The following is a 22056-nucleotide window of genomic DNA, read 5'->3' on the forward strand; positions in this document are numbered from 1 at the left end:
CTCATTCTCATCCTGGGATGAAGAATCACTGCTTCAGATGACCATCATCCTCTCTCAGGCTCTGGGAGTCTTCTCAGACCTTCAGCTCACAAAGACCACCTGCCTACCCCACCTGCTTTAAGGCAGGCTGCATGAGCCACACCTTCCAAATGTGTGTTGCCTGACTCACTGACTTGTTGAGGGACCGTGGATCACACATATGTGCTGATGCCTGGTCACTGCCGGACAGTCATGGAGCTGGGCCTGCAGAGGTGCAGGCAGGGGATGACTGAATGTTCAGGTGTCCTGCTGACCTGTGTCTCTGAGTGGGGATTCCACATGCCACCTTCCTTCCAGAATCTTATTCTCTTAGAAGCCAGAGTCAGATGGTGTGTTTTTGGGCTTAAGGGCAATGACATGGCATTATGTGGGCTTCCAGAGCATTCTCATATCCATTGCCCACTTGATTTTCACACACCCTGAGAAGCAGGCAAAAAAGACGAGGCTATCATAGGAAAGGACTTACCTAAAAGCCACCAGAAGCTCACAGCAGAGCCAGGCCTAAAACCAGCTCCTGTCTCTAGTTTAGGCCTCTTCCACCTGGATGCACCCCCTTCCCCTTTCATCTCCCTGCACCCCCCTCAAGTGACAGCACTAACAACGAAGGCCTGGGCCCCATGGGTCAGTGTGTGCCCTCAACAGTGGTGAGCCCGGTGGCCTATTCCTCCTGGAGCAGGAATAAGGAAGGATGACAGGGAAGGTCATGGAAGGCACTGTTGTTCCCTGAGTCCTGAATGTGGCTGGAAAGGCAGGCTAATGAGGCAGTTCCTTTTGGAAGCTCCAGGGACTATGCCTGGGAGGGAAAGCCAGGCCCTCAAGGAGCACTCGGGGGCAGAAACAGAATCAAGCCCCATGCTCCAGCTAGGATCTGGCTGCCAGAGGCTGTCTTAGCACCTGAGACCCATCCCTGGGCAACTAAATGGGACACTGTAGCACCGAAGCTTCTAACAGACAGCTAAGATGCCTTTCCATGCCAGGTTCCCCCTAGCAACTGTCAGTCTCAGCCCAGCCATCCTCCCCAACACCCGCTTCAACTAGTGCGATATTTCAGGCTCCACAGCACAGAGAGAGCTTGCCGAGCACCGGCTCTCAGTGTCCCTGGCCCCAGGGAGGGACAGACTGCAGGAACCCACACAGAAAATCAACATAGTCATCAACCTGAGTAGGGAAGGTATGGGGCAGGTGGAAGCCATGATTGCTCATTAATCCACTAGACTATGAGCATAAGGCTTGAAGTTGGGGCAGATGGACCATTTTCCTAGTAATTAACAATTTCATAGATGGGGTCAGAGTCACTGGCTGGGTCAGCAGGTTACTACGATTCTGCCTGATCGGCCCAACCTGTGTGAGCAAAAAGGATGAGTCTGGCAGAGGCCTAGGGTCATGGAACCCTCTAGAAAGTGCATCTGCCGCTTGCTGCACATCCTAATGTGTAAGCTCCCCCCCACAGCTTTCTCTGCCTGCCCCCCCTCTCGCCACTACCCTCTTCAGAACAGGAGCAGCTCTAGGTCAGGACCACTCTTCACTGGCTGGGCTGCCTAATTGGTCTCTGGGTGTTTCCGCACAACTGAGCGACTGGTCCCCATGACTCTGACAGGAGAGGCTTTAGCAGATGCAAAGTGAAAGTCAGAAAAAGTTCCTGTCCATGTTGAAAATCTGTCTTGCCAAAAAATAATAGAAAGGATATTCTATAGATCTGACACAGGCGAAAAGGCCCAATTCAAATTTCCGGAAAAGAAAAATCTATTAGGTCAACATAATTGTGTGAAGCCCAGGACCATCCAGGCTTTGCCCAGCCAGATTCCAGGGCATTCATTCTCGGGGCTGTGTTGGGGGAGAGGAGCTTGCCTTCCTTCTCCAGTCCTACCAGGACCACTGATGGAGGCTCACCCACAATTCTCTGGCATCCCCCATTCTCCACACTGCTGGCCTCATGAAAACTGGCTATACTAAGCAAGCCACCCCACACGCCTGTGAAGGGCTACATAGTGCCCACCTGACAGCTAGCATGAGCCCCCAAAATGGGTGGGGTCCCCTTGCTTGGAGACACATCACAGGGACCAGTCACAAATCCTTCCACCTGCACTGCCCATCTCCCTCCAAAGGGTGCAGAGTCCTCCCAAGATCACCGTCAGTGGCCAAGGCCTCTTCACCTCCCTGGGGCAGCCTGCTAAGGCCTGGGAAGGAAGCTCTGGCTCAGCCATCAAAGCCAGATTGCCAGCAGAGCCAATGGCTAAGATTTGGAGGATGCATCTTAAAGTTCTTGAGACAGAAAAACAAAGGCGCTTCTCTGCCCTTCTAGGGCACTAAGCTCAGCCAGGCTGGGCTGCAAGACCCATGATGCCACCAGCCTTGCCACTCTCCACTCTCGGAGTTGCCACCAAAATGTGGCCTGTCTGTGCCTGTAAAATGGCAAAGTGACTGTGTGTGGTCTCCTCATTTCCTCCAGCCTCCAATGTGTTTGCAATAAGCAATCAGTGAAATCAAGCCAGGTTCATAATAACTCTAGATGAGGAATGTCCACCAACAGTCAGAAGGGGGTTGGAGCTGGGTGTGGAGAATGGAAAAAAACCATTTGGATTTACATATTTGTCTCCATAGGCCCTCCCACAACAACCACAGGATGTGACTGACAAGCAGCATGGACAGCAGAACCCCCCAAAAGAGAAAAGTTCCAATTCGCCCAAAGAAATGAGAGCCTGTTCCCGGAGTCGCAATTAAATCAGAACCAATCAGTGCTTGCTCTGGATCCTGCCATTCTGCTCAGGAAATAATGAGAACACGGAGAGGGCCGCAGCCAGCAAGTGCAGCATGGCAGACCTCTGAAGCCTGGAGAAATCACCAGCGCTATTGCAAGCGCGCCTGGCAGCTGTGGCACCTGCACCTTTAAGAACTCAGCCTAGTGCCCAGGTCCCCACTCAGACACTGAGAAATGCCCAAGAGGGCACCTCCTGCCCCACCCCCAACCAAGGGGACAAAGAGGAGCGCTTTGGGGCCAGGCAAGGCCGGTTTTAAAACTGTCTGCCTTGATTCATCACTTGATCTGGCACTCTCTCCCCTCTGTTTCCACACCATCCATCACGGGTACCATAACCAAGAAATCCAATAAAAACACAAAGGCCTAACTCTCCGCTCTCAGCAGGCTTCAGAAAGGCTGTATTAGTGCCCCAGCCCAGGCAATTAGCTGAGTCCAAAGGACTGCGGAACTGATGGGCATTAGCAATCCGGTGCCTGGTGCCTGGCTGCAGGCATTTGGGGAGCAGAGGAAGTGGGAAAGGAGACAGGCAAGGACTAATACAGCTCGAACTACAACTTGTCCCCCAAAGGTCTGGAGCAACCTAAATGATGAGCGAGGGTCAAGGTGGTCATTTCTGGGTCTATGTGACTCTGAAGGTTTGACTGCCACAGGCAAAATTTCATAAAAGAAAGCATTCTTCTTTTCCCCAACTCTGGACACCCCCTACCTGTGTTCAGCTTCCATGAACTTACTAAAGAAATGAACCGTGGGCTCTCTAGATCCTCCTATTCACTCTCGGAGAAGAATCTCCAGCCAGTTCAGCTCATTTATTACCATGTATTGGACATGTGCTCTCCTGGACCAAGGGGAGCCCATGTGAGCACATAGCTCCCTGACACTCCCCAACTGCACCACTCTGTATCATTCAAGCAAAGGTCATACAATAGCTTGTACCACCTTCCCCCATTTCTGGTAGTGCATCTCCTGCCAGGACACGTGAAAGCTAGGCCCCATCCCTGCCCCAGGACTTGGCATTGAGCCCCGGGAGCAAGATAGGTAAGCATAGAACTTCGAGTTTACGAGCTCCATGGGTCCAGGACCAAGTTGGGTAGTGGGGGAGCTGAACTGAAATGACCTAAAATATTTTCCACATCCAGTCACTTCTCAACTACCCTTGAGTGAACTGTCCATGACAACCCCAATCCTGCATGCCTCAGTGCATGGGACTTAACACGACACAGGGGTGTGTATGTGTCTAGGGGAGGGAGGGCAGGAGGAAGGGGGAGAGAGCTCACGTACACATGTGAGAGAGAATATGAATGTCTGTGGCCCATAACTAAATATAACTGAGTGGTTATTAAGTTCTTATCTACCATTTGGAATTCTCCCTATCTCTTCCCTCACCATGAACACTGGCATTCTGGTTGGACACAACTGAAAAATCATCATGCCTTGCACTGGGGATGTAGGTTCCCTGGACCTTTATAATAAGCCATCAGGTGCTTCTGTTTCTTTGTGACCCAGAGCGGGAGATGGGGAAAATTCGCAGATCAGGCCCTGCCCCAGGAAGGGGAGGCCTTATGAGGCCATAGGACTTACCCTTGCAGGCCACACTGTTCTCAGCCTCATAGCCAGGCTTGCAGGTGCAGCGCCCAATGGGCACCATCCACTCTCCATCCCCGTTGCAGTAGAGTTTGATGGGCACGTCTACTTCCTCTGCATTGGGGATGCATGTCCCCCGAGCAATCACCAGAGATGTACTCTCTGCCCCCGTCATGGTCTCTGGAAACACTGCAAAATTCTGCACAATGCTGGGACACTTCTTGAAGAAGACACGAACAGAAAGGAGAGACATACAGGCTCCATAATCCTGGAAAGCGAGGTAAAAACCATTCCGCGTCAGAGGCCCAAAGCTCCTGACTTCTGTATTGACCTTCATCAGCCTTCCCCCGAAGTCCACCTGGGAGAAGCTCTCATCTGCAGCAATGGTGTCTACTTTGAGGTAGGGGGCCTCAGACCAGAAGGCCGACTTCTTGGTGGCAATAACTGAGTCAGTCTCATAGTAGTACAAGTTGAAGGTCTCCTTACAGGAGCCTGGGACATTGGGGAGGCTGCTGCAGTCTCTCACAGTGAAGCGCATCTCCGTGTAGATGCGGTGAGCCCCCCGCCGGTTGATGAAGGTGGTGAGGAGCCAGTTGTTTTGGTTGGGCTCGAAGACGTTGCACACCTGATAGGTGCGGATGGTGTTCAGGTTTTCATCGTAGCCACTGACTTCCTCCCACTGAACCAGGCAGACCACGGGTGCACACATGCAAAAACACGAAAGAGAGAGTAAGAAGACCAAGAAGAGAGGCAGAGCAGAGAAGCCTGGTGCTGGAGGGGGCCTTACGAACTCACCAGCCCCGCTGCTTGACCTAAGACAGGAACACCCCAACCCTAACTTGCTTTTAAAGACCTCCTCATAAGCAGACTTCAAAGATTTCTCTGCTGGCCCCCCTGAAATATAATAGATTTCCCTCTAGAAAGCCTTCCTTCATCCAACCAACAGCACTGCTGCTGTGACTATGGCTCATTACGTCCACAGGGACAACCAGCATCTTCCCACCCTAGGCAACAGCAGGGACTTGAGACCTCAGTGCCATGGCCTCTCCTCCCCACAGCCACCCCCGTGGATTAGGGGTCTGACTACAGGACACTCCTCACCCTGGAAATCTTCAGTTCAGAACCTCATTGCCTTTACTGTGGTGAAGCTCCTTTAGAGTCATGAAAAGCATAAGAATATAAGGCTTTTCAGAATTTCTCAACAAACTGAGATTCTCATAAACTTTTGTTTTATAACATCAATCCCTTTGAAAGAGCTAGACCAGAAAACTTGTAGGAGTAGGGGCTACTAAGTGAGATCCTTAAGGAAGCAAATCAAGCTTCATTGTGTGCAAACTGCTAGCAGGGACCCAATGGAAGGAAATGCTGGAGGATATCACACAGGGAGGAAGGAGGGCTTCTTGGCAGGGGAGAGACAGCATGCTTCGCATTGGAAAAGAAAACTCATTTTTAGCAGCCCTCTAGGCAGGAAGGAGAAGAGAAACATGGTGTTTATTAAATGCTGTCTCTCCATCTTCCCTACAACATTGAAAACTGGATACTGTCACCCCCAATTTACAGATGAAAAGATATGCAATTTGCCCATGGTCACATGACCATAAGAGGAGACAGGATAGAGAGGAGATAGGAAGAAGTGCTTTGAATGGCCAAAGAAATGCTCCTACTAACTTATTTCAGTAACAGGTAATAAGGGGCAGGAGGTCCTTAAAGGCACGGCTTCCTTAACCAAGCCACTCAGCGGCAGGAGCCGCTTGTACAGAATTAGGAGGGCTAGGCTGTCTTTCAAGCTTATGCCAGAGCATCTGAAGACCAGGCATGGTGTGGAGGAAAAAATGGGCACATGGAGAGCTGTCCCTGCCCACCCAGCCCTGTAGAGTGACCTCATGGCCACTCCTGCTGCCTGGGCCCTGCCCCCGAAGCACCTGAGTAGCAGTCCATCCAAGGCCCTTCTCCCCCCACCGCTGCCAGTCCCCCAGGAAGGTCCCTTCCCCAGCCTGGAGTCCTGGGTGAGTTCCTTCCAGATCCTTGCACACTGCCAAACCTCACCTGGACTTTGCTTAATTTCTTATTGATTCTCTAGATGTCAACGAACCATTTTTTATTCCTTCTTAAAGATTGTGTTTTGTTCTATTTAAATGTGTTTGTTAAAGTTACCTTCTGCTTGCCTGGGTTTTTGGAACCAGAAGCAAATATATTAGGGAGAAGTTGCTGACAGTGGTTTTAGTTCAAATTTTCAGAACTTTCTCCCTTCCATGGCCACTTTGAAATAACATTTACTAAAAGAAACCATGGAGACAATTTATGTACAGTAATTATGACATGAAACTCAGAAGCCACAAATGAACAGATTGATCAATTCAACTCCATACAATTTTTTTAAGTGGCATAACAAAATGGCCAGAAGTAAAATCAAAAGGAAAAAAAAAAACAACGGAAACATGCTGGGAAGGAACTATGTATAAGCTTATCATGGATAAAGTATTAATTTCCCCTAATAATATAAAGATAATCTATATATCAATAATAAGATACAAAAATAGGCAAGGGATATTAACAAACTGCTCACTAAAAAAGAGATAGATATAGCTTATAAACATATGAAAAGATATTGAACATTATTCAATATAACCAAAATGGTAATTAACTACATTGTGATACTTCTTTTTTTTTTGGTCGGGCAGAAGTTTGATAATACACTGTGTTGGAGAAGGTGTGGAAAATAAGCACTCTGATACATAGCTAGATGAAGGGCAAATTGATACAGCTTCTATAAAAATTTTGGTTTTTATTTATCAAAATTATAACTGCACACACCCTTTGACTCAGCCATTCACTTCTAAGATCAAGCCTCAGATATTCTTTTATATATGTAAAGATAGGTATGAACAATTATTACCTTCTGCCACCACCACCTCCAGAATTTTATGCATGCTCAGGACATCTGGAGGTGGCTGGGCCTCAGAAGATCATGGGCCTATGGACAATGTAGCAGCCTTCTCCGATTTGGTCTGAGTTGGACCTCTGGGAGCTTTGCACAAGTGTGGTGGAAAGAACTATTACCCGAGACTGAAATTCTCATCAACTCGTGGGACAGGGAGTGCTCAGAGTCTGAAATAATTTGACTACAAGAAAATAAGGTCCAGAATTTTTCTTGTGCATGTTTATTTGTGGACTAAGATTCATAATGCACACCAATCTGACTTTAGTCCTCCATTCTTGGAGCTCTCAACCAGACTCCAATATGGCACCTAAGAGCCTTGTTAATGTCCATCAACCAGTAAACACCTAAATAAAATGTGATGTGGCCAGACAATGGAATACTATTCAGAAATAAAAAAGAATGAAGTACTGATACATGCAACAATATGGATAAACCTCTAAAACACTATGCTATATTAGACCATATATTGCGTAATTCCATATACATGAACTGTCCAGAAAAGGCAAATCTATAGCTAGAAAAGTATTAGTACTTCCCTGGCACTGGAGATGGGAATGGGCAGTAACTGCAAATGGGCATGAAGAATCTTTTTTGGAGGTGATGGAAATGTTCTAAAATGGGATTGTGGGGATAACTACACAATTCTGTAAACTTACTAAAAATTATTGAACTGTACAATGCAAATGAATAAATTTTATGACATGTAACTAATACTTCAATCTAGCTTTTTAAAAAAACCTCTTTGGGGCGCCTGGGTGGCTCAGTTGGTTAAGTGTCTGACTCTTGATTTCAGATCAGGTCCTGATCTCAGGGTGAGATCAGGCCCTGAGTCAGGCTCTGTGCTCAGTGGGGATCTGCTGGAGATTCTCTCTCTCTCCCTCTCCCTTTGCCCTTCCCCCCATGCACTCTCTCTTTCTCTCTCTCTCTAAAATGAATAAATACATCTTTAAAAAAACCTCTTTGTTTTCTGGTCCAGCCTACACCTCAACACCCCAACAATGCCAGCTTGGTCTCTATTATCCACAAAAAGCATGCCCATTGCAACTTTAGGCCCTTGTTTGACCTATCCACTGAGCCGGGGATGCCCTTCTCATTCCTTTATCCCTATATCCCAAGTGACCAGTATTTGCTTGACCAAGTTTATTTGTGGATGAACAAGTGATGCCTAAGTTGAGGCAAAGATGGCAACGAGAGAGGGGACAGGTGGCCAAGGAAGTGGAATCCTATCACTGATGCTGGGAGCCTGAGTAAAATCACCGGGGTCGTCCAAAGATGGGATCAGAACCTTGGGCCCAGGAGCCCACTGAAGGACCACCTGATTTTCCAGCCCGGAATCAGGCAGGTATCAGGCCAAAAGCGCCCTCCGTGTCTAACACACCCACTTTGTCACCATAATTTACCATTTCTTCCAGAACAATGTTCCTCTTATTTGGCTTCTCTCTTGCATCCCCAGGACCATGCGCTAGGGCTGGCATGACTTGTTGCCTGGACTTATGCCCTGGCTTGCTGTTTGTCAGAAAGTAATGACAACAGAACAGGCAAGAGATGGCAAGGGTTCAAACCAGGGCCACATCCTCTCACATCTGCACCCTGAGACACTGCCCATCCCCGCCTCTTGCTGCTGCTGTTGATGTTCTGACCGGCGTGACACCTTTCTTCTACCCCACCCTCATGCCATCTCAATCCCTCCGAGACCCAAAGAAGAACAGATCTGGCTGGAAACCACTGTAGGTCATGTAGACCAAAACCTTTTGTTGACAAATGGGCACACTGAGGCCCAGAGACATTCAATAGTTGGCCTAAAGCCAGGCAGCTGATGGGTGGTCGAGCCAAGCTCTCGGTGTGGCTCCCTCTTGTGAGGGGGCTCAGGTATCCTGTTCTCCGTGACGCCGTCCTAGCTTGTATTCAGCTACCATTTTTCCGAATGCTTAAAGCATGACTGAGCTTATTCCACACAATTTCGCATTTCATAATACACTGCTTTGAACTATTTGTTAATTGCTCCATGTATGACTTTGGAGCTACCAGGCTGTGAGCTCCTTGAGGACAGGGAATTATGTTTTGACTAATTTATTAGTTGATTTTGACAAGCAAAATAACCCCATGCATTCAGCTTTGCAGCACCGGTATTACACACCTGCGTTTTTATTCAGTAACGTCTGGGACCAGTGAAATCCACTGTTTTCTCCGGAATCCCTTCTCCTTTCCCTTTTTACCCTGGGAGATGCCATCAGCACACAAGGCTGCAGCCACCTCAGGGTAAGTCACCAACCTCCAGGTCTCCCCGGTGCCCCAGACTCTTTGCTCCAGCTGGCTGCTGGACGCCTCCTGATGAACATCTGGCGCGCCCCCATGTTCTCTGCAGTCCTCCTGCCCCTGGATGGAACCTGCACCAGCCGGTCCCCATGCCAGCGATCCAAGAAGCACTCTAGACTCCGCCCTCCCCATTTCTGTTCCCCATCCTGCAGTGACAGTGCCAAACCCATGTCTCCAGGCTCCTCCATAGCTCATCCACGCAGTCTGCCCCTTTCCCCGCTGAAGTCCCTCCCTCTCCTAGTCACTCTGCCAGTCTTTCTCTTTATCTCCCCTGCCCCGGTGAGTTTTCTAAAACACAAATCCATCTTCCGCACGGGCTTGTCCTTAGCGGGCTGCACTGTGTTGGGGACCCCTGCACAATCCCAGCAACTAGCCCTTAATAAATACTGGAAGATTGAGGGAATGAGCAAGGCCCTGGGTCTGTTCCTTAAGTTCTCCGCCTCCTTAGCCCCTGGTCCTTTGCTGGGGACACCCAGCTAACTCCTGCCTGGGAAAAGAAACAAAGCAGTTTTGCACAACCAGCAGAATATTAACAGCCTTTGAAAGGGCACTATTATTGATGCAAATGGACCACCCGTCCTTGAGTCCTTGAGATAAGCGTAGTAAAGAAAACAATGACATCCATTAGAAAGTACTTGTTCAGGCTTTGAGACCATGACTTTGATGTATGAGAAAGACAGCTCTAGGTTCCTCCAAGATCTGGGTTTGTTAAACTTCCTTGTTGGAAGTCAGATCTCGCAGGTCTGTTGCTCAAGAGTGGCCAGTATATTCACAGTCTGGTTGTGTGTGTGTGCGTGTGTGTGTGTGTGTGTGGTGTATGAGTGTGTGTGTGTGTGTGTGGTGTATGAGTGTGTGTGTGTGTGTGTGTAAAACATGCTGTTCCCCTTCAAAACCACTGCCGTGAATTCTCTCTACCTGCCCATCCACACGGACTTCTAGAACAACCTTCAGAAACTCTAACACATTCTTTATCCTCCAAGAGTGGATTTGAATTTTAGAAAAGGGAAAAAGTCATCTGGAGCCAAATCTGATGAGTCAGATGGAGGAACAAGCTAAGAAATAATATTCTTTGCTCAAAAATGAAGAGCTGCTATAAAATGAAGTTAAGAGAAGCAAGCTGATTCCACTGTATGTCTCTGAAGACAGTTCCAAGCACGGAGTTCTGGAAAGACTTGTGATAGTTACCAGCTCCCTGGACTGCTGCAACATACCGGCGTAGACCCTGCCCCTCCCGAATGCCCAAAGGCTACCACAGCACTGCATCCTAAGAATTGCCCTGAATAAGCCATTTCCCTGGGGCCTGGCCAGGAAGGACATCTCCTCTGGACACTGCTATTGAGGAGGAAGATATCACTGAAATCGGCTTTGTGGCCTCTATTAGCCCAGCAAGATCCTAGCTATTCTGATTTGTATGAAGCCCAGCGCATTTAACTCACTTTTTAAATAAAGGATTGCACATCTATGACATCCCCAAACAGTGTTCTGGGTGCTGGGGACCCAGCAGTGAGCAAGAGACAAAGTCCCTGCCCTCGTGGGGCCTCATGTTCTAATAGAGCGAACCAAAGGATGAACAAGCAAACAAATGAATAATATCAAGTCAGACTGTTCAATACTCTTGAGGAACAAGTAAGGGGACAGAGTGACAGCCGGCAGTGGGGTCATCAGGGAAGGTCCTCTTTGAAGCAAAGATCTAAATGACACGCCAGAGCCACCGGCCTGGAAGGCACACACGAGAGGGGCATTCCAGGCTCAGAGAACAAGAATGAACTCTCTGGGAGCAGGAGTGTGCCTAGCACATTGCCAAGAAAGCCTGGAAGCCAAGGTGGCCGCCAGATCGCACAGGGTAAGGGGAAGAGGAAGGAGGTGAGGCAGGAGAGGTTGCCAAGAGGCCAGGCGGGCCCCACCTCTCCCATTACAGCTCTGTAACCATGAATGATTTTCTGAGTGTTAGTTTCCTCATCTGCAAAAGACTATTTACCTTGGTGGGTGCCTGGAGGACTGAGATCATGTAAGTAACTCATCTTGCACCCGTGCCTGCACATAACTTCCATTCAGTAAGTACCAGTTATCATTTCCATTATCATCAGCAACACCCCCATTGTTATGTTAACCGCAGGATCCACCTCTGGCTGACACATCAGGATGTGGAAATCATCTCCTCCAACTTGAATAAATAATCCTGCCTCTGGTCAACAGAAGGGCAGGACGAAAGGGCCGAAATCCACCTCCCCACAGACCCCGAGGGACAGCCAGGGGCCTCCTTCCCTGCCCCTCCTGGAATCTCCAGGGCTTCCTCTGGGCAGGGTTCAGCATGGATTCCCTTCTCTCAACTAGGCAATCTCTGGAGCATTGTCAGCCACCAGCTCGAACTACAAGGAGAGGAAATTGGACACTGCGCCCAGGCTTTGGTCCCATTCGGCAGTCTGTATTTGGGCAAAAACTTCTGTTGGAGGGAACCTGTTATTCTGCAAACCGTCACTGCCAACATGCCCCGTGGAACCATATGGAACATCCCTGGCACTGCCCCATCAGAGGAAACCCAAAGACCCACTTTCAGACCCCAGTTAGAGATGGCTGCGTCTCTGAACCAGAAGCCCACTGAGGCCGGGACAGCACACAACTTCACAGAGCCCACAGGAGGCCCCCGATTCTTTGGGGTAGCAGATTGCTCGGGCCGGGCTGGAGCTGCTACCCAATCAGCCTGGACCCCAAGGACGCGGCTCCGGTGTAGACAGTACACTAGGCCTGAAAGAGCTGGGATATTAGACAAGCTAGAAGGCTAATTAAAATGTAAAATGTGGTCCATGGGGCATAAATTCCTACAAGCCCTGAGGGATCTACCATTTAGTACACCAACCAACCAAGGCGGCCATTTATGCGATGGCCCCCTGAGGGCTGCGAGCACTAGCTCAACCTCCCAATAGCCTTAATTTTCCTCCCAGATGTGCTGGGCTGGGAGGACAGGAACGGCCCCCCACTCATTACCACGGCTCCATGTGGTGTGCCCAAGAACTGGACCGGCTACCAGGGACTGCTTGAATGGGCTTTCCTCCTGCAGTAGTACAAGGCCACCCATTCCCTCAACTACTTACTCTCTGCGATGCAGAAGAGAACGGGGAAGTGCGGGAAGGGACACAGTTAGATATGGAAATGATTAGAATATGGAAAACATACTCATTGTTTCCCAATGCAGTCTCTAAGAGTCTCTACAAAATTCTCTTAAAAATGATTGGACGGAAAAATGCAAGAAATATTGTCTTGAGATGGAAGCAGGAGAAACGGCCCTGAGCAGAACACATCTGTTTGGCTGGGAAGGAGATTTTTGTGCTTACCAGAAAAGGGCTGGGATTAAGCAGCACTGCTGTCACCATGCCTAACGTTGAACTCCAGAAGTCATGGTGACCCCTGGTTTAGCCCAAGAGTTTGATTCACAGACTCTGGAGTCAGCCAGACACGGCTGTGTGACCAGGGACAAGTCCTTAAACCTCTCTTAGCCTCGGATGCTTCTCTGTCACAGGGACACTAATAGGACCTACCTCAGGAGATGGTCGTGAGGATTAAATATGACAATTCATGTAAAGTACTCACATCTGAGTAAGGGACCTCTGCAAGTCAGTTATTATGGATATCAGCCCTCCAGAGACACATGCTTAGCCTCTCTCTGAGCACAGATCTGTTATTTTTCCTTAAAAGTCTTGGCTCTCCTTCTATGGTGTGTATGACCTATGACTCTTCCCTGTCTGTCTGGTTGTTTGCACCTGGGTATCATCTTTGGCACATGCACGGGTGCGTACGTGTGTGTGTGTGTGTGTGTGTGTGTGTGTGCCCGTGTGTGGTTGGGGGTGCTGGCTGTGGCCCAGGTAGGGCCTGTGTGCCCTCCCTTGGGTATGCCCACCCACCAATTGTCTTATGAGCACTGGTCGGCTCTGCCCATTCCCAGCCAGACTGAGCACCTCTCCCTGCTCAGAGATCCCGAGGCTCTGGGAGCCCCACGCAGGGAGAGCGAGGCTGGCTGGGCCCAAGGTCCAGATGGCACGCATCTCTTTGCATCCTGGCACATCTCACAGCCCGGTCTCTGCCAGCACGCCAGGAGAAACACTGTAGGCTTGTGCCTCGGGAGGGGGCTCCTTGTCCACAGCCCCCGGGGCCACGGTAACCTCCACCAGGCAGCAGCAGCTCGTACCAGGCCCTGCCTGGAGTGGGGTCCTCAGCCATTAGGACAGCTGCCGCCGCTGTTGACACTGCAACAGTGACAAATTCATCCTTCTGACAAGATCCCTTTAAATAATTCCCAGGGAGCTAGGGATTAAGACACTGTTTCTCTCTGTCTCTGTTGGGATTTAAAACACCTCCAGCTGGGGTATTTAAAGAGAGTATAATGGGCTGCCCCTCTTGGGTCTCCCCCTCCCCCTTCCCTCCTCTTTCCCATTTCCCAAACTCAGCCCCCACCCCACCAGCCAGCCCCATAACAAGGAGGCCCAGAAAACAAGAAAGAAAAAAAAAGGAGGGAACCAGTGCTTGGCTGGTCACTATGGCAACCGTGGCAGGGTATTCAGCTGTCATTATCCCAGTGCCTCACACATGTGATTATCTTAAGCTGTCGATTGAATGTGGTCCTCACTGCTGTCCAACAAGGCCTTGTCGAACAAGGCAGGGGCGGGAGCTGCAGGCCCCCAGGCCCCAGCTGCCTAATTCTGCTCTGCCCGGATCTGGGTTACACTGATGAGGAGCAGAGTTACCACTGGGAGAAGCTGAGGACTTGTCCCTGCAGCTCGGAGGGATCTCTGCTCCGTAGCGGAGGCCGGCCCTGAAGCCGGGCCACCACACTGGGTCAGAGGCTAGGGACACGGGCTCCTCATTTCTTGGGTGCAGAGAGTGTTGACTGCACGAGGGCCAGGCTGGCTGTGGCCAGCTGGAGCCATCCTGGAGACAAGAGAGGAGGCCATGGTGGGGGAGGAAGAGGCTGGCCTCCCTGAAGTTCTTGGCTTCCTGCCATTCTCAGAGTGGGGGAGAATTTCCATTCTCAGGGTGCAAGAAAATCAAATCTAGCCTGGGGAGAGGACACACTGTCCCCCATCCTGTCGACTCCCTCCTGATGGTGAGGATGTGGCCACTGTATGTGCCCCACTCCAGGGCATTTTTTCCTGGGACTGGGGAGGCTAGCGTGTGGTCGGTCTGGGAAGCCTGGGGAGGACTCTGATCTCACTCCTTTGCCTCCTTGACTTTGCTAGATTGTCTTTGGGCTGAGGTTCCCAGGTCCACAAACATTCTCTGAATAACACAATCCCTGGTGACCCCCTACTAGGCACATGCAAGTCCCTGCCCCCTGAGGCACTGCCCACCTGAGTCATCCCTGGCTTGTCGCCATTGATATGTACATGTAAATGCAGCCCATTACCACTGACCATTTCGTTTGAAGGCAGAGCTCTCCTTCCCCATCAGCAAGGTAAGTTTAAATCTTGACTCCAACATCTTTCATGTTGGCTGTCCTTTGTGACACCGGGAAATGGGAAATGTGTCGGGCATGCCTGTCACCACCAGAGTGGTGAGTGGGACAGTGTCCATGGAGAAGAGGACGTGCCATGACCAGACCCCCCTCTATTCCATCAGCAGAAGAGCACCTCCAACAGAGCAGGGGCTGGTTCTGCAGAACTGCCAATGAGGCCACTGGATGGGACAAAGCAACTCAATGGGACCCATCCCTTCACCTATCTCCCTTCCTAGGAGTCCTCACTTCCTGAACATTCGCCGAGGTCCAGGGGTGGAAGCTGACCCACAGGCTCCTCCATCACCGTCTGGAGCCAGCCATCCCCTGGTCCCCCGCCAGGTCCTCCTGGACCTGCTGCTCCCTGCCCCCAGATCCACCCATCACCAATCTGCTCCAACTCCTCCCATACAGCTTGCTCTAAAAAACAATTCATGGGGGGCTTGAAATGCACACTACTCACTAGCACACGGCTTTCAGACCTATCCTTTCCCTTTGTAGAAAACAGGGAAACTTTTGCCTCTCCTCGCCCCTCTTCTCTAGCTTCTCAGTGATGCATGACTCTGAGATCCATTCCTCACACGTCCTCGGGGACAGAGGTACAAGAGTGAGCTTTGTGTCCAGACAGGCCTGCAGTCTCAGCGACAGCCCTAAGCAGTCCTGTGACTCTGGGTAATTGCCCTGAGTCTCAGTGTCTGCTCTGTAAAATGGGAAGAAATATCACCTCACTTGCACGGTCGTGGTGAAAGTTCAGGGAGGTCATACATGCAATTTTCAGTGCCTGGGACACAGCTGGTACTTAATTAAGGGTGACAAGTAACAGCACTATTATGAACAATAACCTGGTTATTAATAACACAGTGCACCCTCAGACGGTATCCATGCAAGAGCAATTTCCCATCAGAAATGCTGGAATGCTGATCTCATTTCTCAGGGGCCCCCTCAACCAGTTCACACCCTCATCCCAGGCCAGTTCCGTCCCTCCACCAAGAGTCACTGCAACCACTAGTACTAGCCAGGGCAAGCGGTCCTGACTGAGCTTCAGAGTTTACAAAGAAGGCAAACACTATCGAATCTTGCCAACCACTGTATAAATAAGATCTTACATTACCCATGCGATAGGGCAGAAAATGGGCTCAGAGACATTAAAGAACTTAAAGGAAAATGGATATAAACCCAGAACATTAGATTCCAAATGCTGGGCTTGCTCCTTTATACTATTGGAAGTACAGGAGGCCCCCCTTATCCGTGGGGGACCTATTCTAACACCCCCAAGACGAGGCCTGAAACTGTGGGTAGTCCCAAACCCTATATGTTTTTCCTGTGCATCCATACCTATGATGACATTTAATTTATAAATCAGGCACAGTAAGAGATTTACAACCAGAACTCATAATAAAATAGAACTATTATAACAATCTACTGTAATGAAAGTTATGTGAATGTGGTGTCTCTCTCTTAAAATATCTTATTGCACAGTACTCACCCATGATATGAGATGCTAACATGTCTAAATGATGAGATGGAATGAGGGGCATGATGCAGGTATTGTGACCTAGCGTTCAGCTACCACTGACCTTCTGACGATACATCAGAAGGAGGATCGTCTGCTTCTGGACCACAGTTGACCGTGAGTAAATAAAACCACGGAAGTAAAACTGCGGGTAAGGGGAGATTCCCATACAGGGGGATTTGGGCCTAATTATTCTAGTACTTCTGGCCGTAAGGGGAGGGAAATCCAAAGGCATCATCGGAGGGCTGCTCTGTTCCCACAGAGGCCAAGCTCCAGCCTCCAGAGCCAGACTCAGTGTCCTCATCTGTCTCTGCCCACTATGACCCTCCCTCTTCTTCCATTTTCTTCCTACCCATCCTTGCTAGACCTCTAAACTCTGCCTCACCTTCCTTCTAAAGGTTTGTCTTCCCCCATTTCTTTCCTTTGCCAAGACAGGCCGTGTGAGGGAGCTGTGAGTTCAGGCTCTCAGGGCACTGAGCCCCTGCTGCCCCACCTCAGCCCTGGGACCTGAGTCAGGAGCCCTGTTTCCTTCCATAGCCATGAGAGCCACTCCTGCCTTCAACTTGAGGAGATCTGTCATCAGGCAGTTGGTCCTCAGGCTCACCTATCAGTGGCAAAAGGCTTTTAGCGTTGGAACAAGGGATGTGGTGGGGCAACTGCCTTTCTAGGGAAGGTTTTAGAGAAGAGGAAAGACACCTGTCTGTCTGGGCAAACGAAGGTTAAGCCTGCCTCCAAAACAGGGAAGGGGGGCTGGGTGACCTCTGGGGTTCCCTCTCAGAGTCTGCAGACAGAAACATCTCCTGCTCTGCTGATGAACAAGTCTGTGAGCCCTTTCCAAGAGCAAGAAGATAAATCTGCCAGACAGTAAGGTTCTGGTGACCCACCACAACTCCCAAAGTTCTTTCATACAGCAAGCTAGGGAAACATCTCTCCCTTAATTCTCTCCCTCCTCCCCTCCTACCTCATCCGCACACACACATACACAGTCATACCCCACGTATTTCTGCAACCAATATCATAATTAGTCTGCTACTCAAGGACACTGGTCATCTGTAACATTCTATTCACCTCTCTGTTAGAAGCCCACACATGCCCACGAAAAAGATCTCATATAAAAGCCCCATGAGAGAGCAATCACACTTGATGAAGCCAGGCAGAACGGTGCCCTTGCTGCTCATTTGACCCACCTCTCCTCCCCTGGGGAACCACTGGGCCTCGGCCAACCCAGCCTCAGCCTCGGAGATCACACTCTTCCCAGGGTAGCCTGGGGCACCTCAGCACCTCTCGGCTTCCCTTTCTCTCCCCAGGGCCCCACCTCCCAGGCCCCCGTGCCTTTGTCTATCACTGTCTCTGTCAGGCAGGTGATTTGAAACTTCCATTCCTAAAAGATGCATATTATATAAAAAAATGTTTTAAGTGCCTCGGGGTGTTTTGTTCCTCATTGCTTCATAAAAGTGACATTAATAGCCAGGGAAGAGCACGGCTGGGTGCAATTACAGAGGATGTTTCAGGTATGAAAGCTGTTTGGAGCCTGCTAATGTTTCCTAATTACAGGCCTTTTGGTAGCGAGAGAAAAAGATAAAGAGTGGGTGGGAGGCCCAGGGTGGGGAGCTCTGACTTATCTCAGTGGTTTACCTGAGGAGGCCAGGGGAGGAGAGGAACGGAGGGAGAGAGCAGGGAGGGCAGAGGCCCACTCCCCAGGAGGCAAGGCGTCTCTCAGTGGAGAAAGAAATATTCATCCTGGTAATAGCTCGGGAAAAGGATACCATCCATCTCTCATTTATATACTGAGCCTGAATTCGAGGAGCCCACAGCAACACAACCTGGGAGTTCCTCCTGGAGACAGCCTCAGAAGCCTCCGTGGTGGGCGGCATTTCATTGGGAAAGATGGTACTGCGTGGTTGTCAGCAGGAGAACAGACTGCAGGAGGTTAGACGTCAGCTCTGGTACTTTCCAGCCATGTGACTGGAAGTAATTTCACAGCTGATTCTGTGCCTTAGTTTCCTCATCTGTAAAATGGGACTGTTGTGAGGATTAACGTGTGCGTGGCCCACACAAGAAACCACATCAGCCTCTGTACCATTCAGTTACACGAGCCAGGGCACCTCCTTTAAGACTCAGGTGGGCTTTTCTGTCATTGGCCACCGGAGAACCCTGACTGATACAAGAGTGTGGCTTCCAGCGATCAGCGACCGGGCCGAAGGCTCCCAAGTCCCAGGCGGTGGTACCAGTCTGAGGAAGGATAACCAAGGCAAGGCCTGAAATTCAAACACCATAAAACTCCATTCACAAAATCATTTTGCCCAGAGCGAAATTTCCCTAGGATTTGCCTAATTTAGCTCAGGCTTTTCTGTCTTCATTAACATGCTTGAGTCATCAAATAAAGAAAAGAGAAAATCCAGCCCTTCACAGGGTTAGTACTGTGCTAACACTTCTTGAGTGTTTACCGGGGAAAATGTTTTACTGGCTTGTTTCATCTATGGAAAGAGGTGCCGTGCTTGCCCCACTGAGGAGAGGGGAACCTGGAGCTGAGAGAGTCTCAACGCCCAGTCCAAGATCACACAGCTGGGAGCTGCAGTTTATTTGATGCCAGGGCCTGAGCCTTCAGGGCTCCTCCAGAACTTCTCATCCAGCAGACAGACAAATTTCAATTGATTTTGCGTGGCCTTGGAACGAATGGGGTGTTATTAGAGTGGATTTCTCTCCTGAGCATGCCTTCCTCATTCCCATGATAAGGGCAGCCGGCGGGGGTGCCTGGAAGACTGACAGACAGGGAGTGCGAGGCAGCCAGGGACAGCCGAGGGTCCACGAGTGTCCACAGGTGGCCAGCAAGGAGCGGCTGTGCAGTAAGGCCCTCTTGTTCCTGCTCTCGCAAACGTGTCTCTTGTTGTCGGGACTTACTGAGTTGGTTTACCAGACACAAGCATTCAAATGCGTGTTGTTCCCTTCACAGTGGCCTCCTCTGGAAGCTCTGCCACTAAGTCCAATAACCCTCCCGTCATTTAAGGTATTTTCAGAACTCTAGGAACTGCCTGCAGGGGCATGAAATGAATCAACTCATTTAACTTCACACATACACACACACACATATACACACACATGACCATATATACACATATATACAGACACATACACACACACATACACACATATAAACACACACACATACATGCACACATACACACAAAGACACACATATACACACATATATACAGATGCACATATACTCACATATACACATATATATACACATGTGCACATATACACACACACATATATATACAGATGACCATATATACACACATATACATATACACAGACACATACACACATACATACACACATACACACATATAAACATACACACACATACATGCACACGTACAAAGACACACGTATACACACATATATACAGATGCACATATACTCACATATACACATACATATATACATGTGCACATATATACACATGCACACATATACATATATATACACACAAATATACACACATACATACACATATATGTACACAGACACACATATATATAAAGGCACACACAGCCAGCTAGCTCATCCTGAAGGCTCATCAGGGTTGGCTCTGGACTCCTTTTCCATTTTTCCTCCATCAAATTCCACTTCCCATGATAAAGAGTTGCCAATATTAAAGTAGTGAACAGAGTATGTCACAGGCCATGAAGGTGGTTCCCGAGGGCAGTGCAGATGGAGTTGGAGTCTGGAAGCCCACGGAGTGCACTTTGAAGATAACTCCGGTAGATGTTCACACTCAGGCCACATGTCCCATAAACACAGAGGCCACTGGCGGCCCAGGTGCACAGAACCAGGGAGCCCTAGCAAAACTCTTGGGAAGTAAAAGAACTCTAGGGCTGGATTCCCAATAAGCAAGTGGAATAAGCCTTCCTTTCAGAGGGACCTGGCCTTGCTTTTCTAGCCTACCTCCCAGCATCTGAGAACAACTGGCCCCTTCTGGTAGATATCCTGGTCTCCTTTATCATCACCTAAGGAAACCTGGCACCATTTCCATCACCAGGTAAGCTCTTTAAAAAGATACTGACAGGGGTATCTGGGTGGCTCAGTCAGTTAAGTGTCTGCCTTCGGCTCAGGTCATGATCTCAGGGTCCTAGGATTGAGCCCTGCGTTGGGCTCCCTGCTCCGTGGGGGAGCCTGCTTCTCCCTCTGCCTCTCCCCCTGGCTTGTGCTCTCTCTCTCTCAAATAAATAAATAAAATCTTTTAAAAATTTTTTAAAAAAATAAAAAGATACTGACAACCAATCAGGTGTTGAGAGGCCTAAAACAAACACTTTATTGGGCTACAATAAACCTAAATTGAACATCTTCTAAGTTCAGAACCCTGGGTTGGAGATGCAAGAAGTATTAAGAATGGTCCTCATTATTGGGCCAACAAACATTTATTGGAGTCTATCTCCTGGAGCCTACCCGCTGCTGGGCCAGTGCTGGCCACCAGGGGTACAGAGATAAAGCTGCTCCATCCTCTGGCCCATGGGGGAAACCACACATCAACAGAGCAGAGGACAGTATGTCAGAAGCGGAGGACAGTATGTCAGAAGTCAACACCAAGCCCTCTGGGCTTTAGGAAGAGGGCACCTTACTGAGCCCTGGTGGAGAGGAGCGTCCAGGAGGGCTCCCCAAGGGGACGAGAACAGAGCTGACACCTGAGAGACAGAGAGTGATGCAGGGAGGGAGGGGGGACTTACTGAGTGTTTATTGTGGGGCCTCCCTGAACTCCCCCACTGCCCAGAGGCCCTGAACTGTGAAGGTCAGGGAACATTTTGTAGCAGGGCTGGAAGCAAGGACATGGGAGAAATAAATGAAGCCAGCCCGAGGGAGGGGTCACCCGTGTCACCAGTGAGGGTCCCCAGGATACCCTTTGCTGGGAGCTGAGCTCCTCCCTGGCATTTGTGACTTTATAAGTGTTACTTTCTCCCTCTGCTCACCAGGTGGCCTCTGATTCAGGTTAAACCTAAAGGCTTTGAATTAAAGGTGCAATTAGATCAGAAAGAAACATTTTGCATTTGGGCACAAATACTTTCCGTTTCTGACATGGAATAGTACAATCCACTTGCCAGCAATATAAGCTGAAAACAATGTGTGGGCTCTGTGTTCCGATAGCCTGGGCGTTCCCCAGGGAACTGAGTTGGCCTTGACCAGAAGAAGCATCATTCTGCCAGGGGGCCCAACTGACATTACAATGAACCCTATCCACAGTGCATGGCCTGTGAGGGAGGCTCCCCAGGGAGAGCCCATGGGACCCTTCCTTTTATGGAGCTCGCTGGGAGCCTTCACGGCTGTGCTTGAGAACTGCAAGTTGTGGGAAGGAATTGGACTGCCCACCCACACAGAGCCCACATGATATAAGACGCCAACCTCCTCTGGCCGATGTCCTC

The 22056-nt window shown here is 49.6% G+C and overlaps 1 protein-coding gene across 1 annotated transcript in view; it reads right to left on the bottom strand.

Annotated features, from left to right (window-relative positions):
• The window catches only part of EPHB1 (EPH receptor B1), a 414361-nt gene that overhangs the window by 255799 nt on the left and 136506 nt on the right, over positions 1–22056 (bottom strand). Inside the window, exon 3 of the mRNA XM_032408651.1 lies at positions 4376–5057. Within this exon, the coding sequence (XP_032264542.1) occupies positions 4376–5057 (682 nt within the window). The remainder of the gene's footprint in view (positions 1–4375; positions 5058–22056) is intronic.

Source organism: Phoca vitulina, unplaced genomic scaffold (genome assembly GCF_004348235.1).
Source record: "Phoca vitulina isolate PV1807 unplaced genomic scaffold, GSC_HSeal_1.0 scaffold10, whole genome shotgun sequence".
Classification (NCBI taxonomy): domain Eukaryota; kingdom Metazoa; phylum Chordata; class Mammalia; order Carnivora; family Phocidae; genus Phoca; species Phoca vitulina.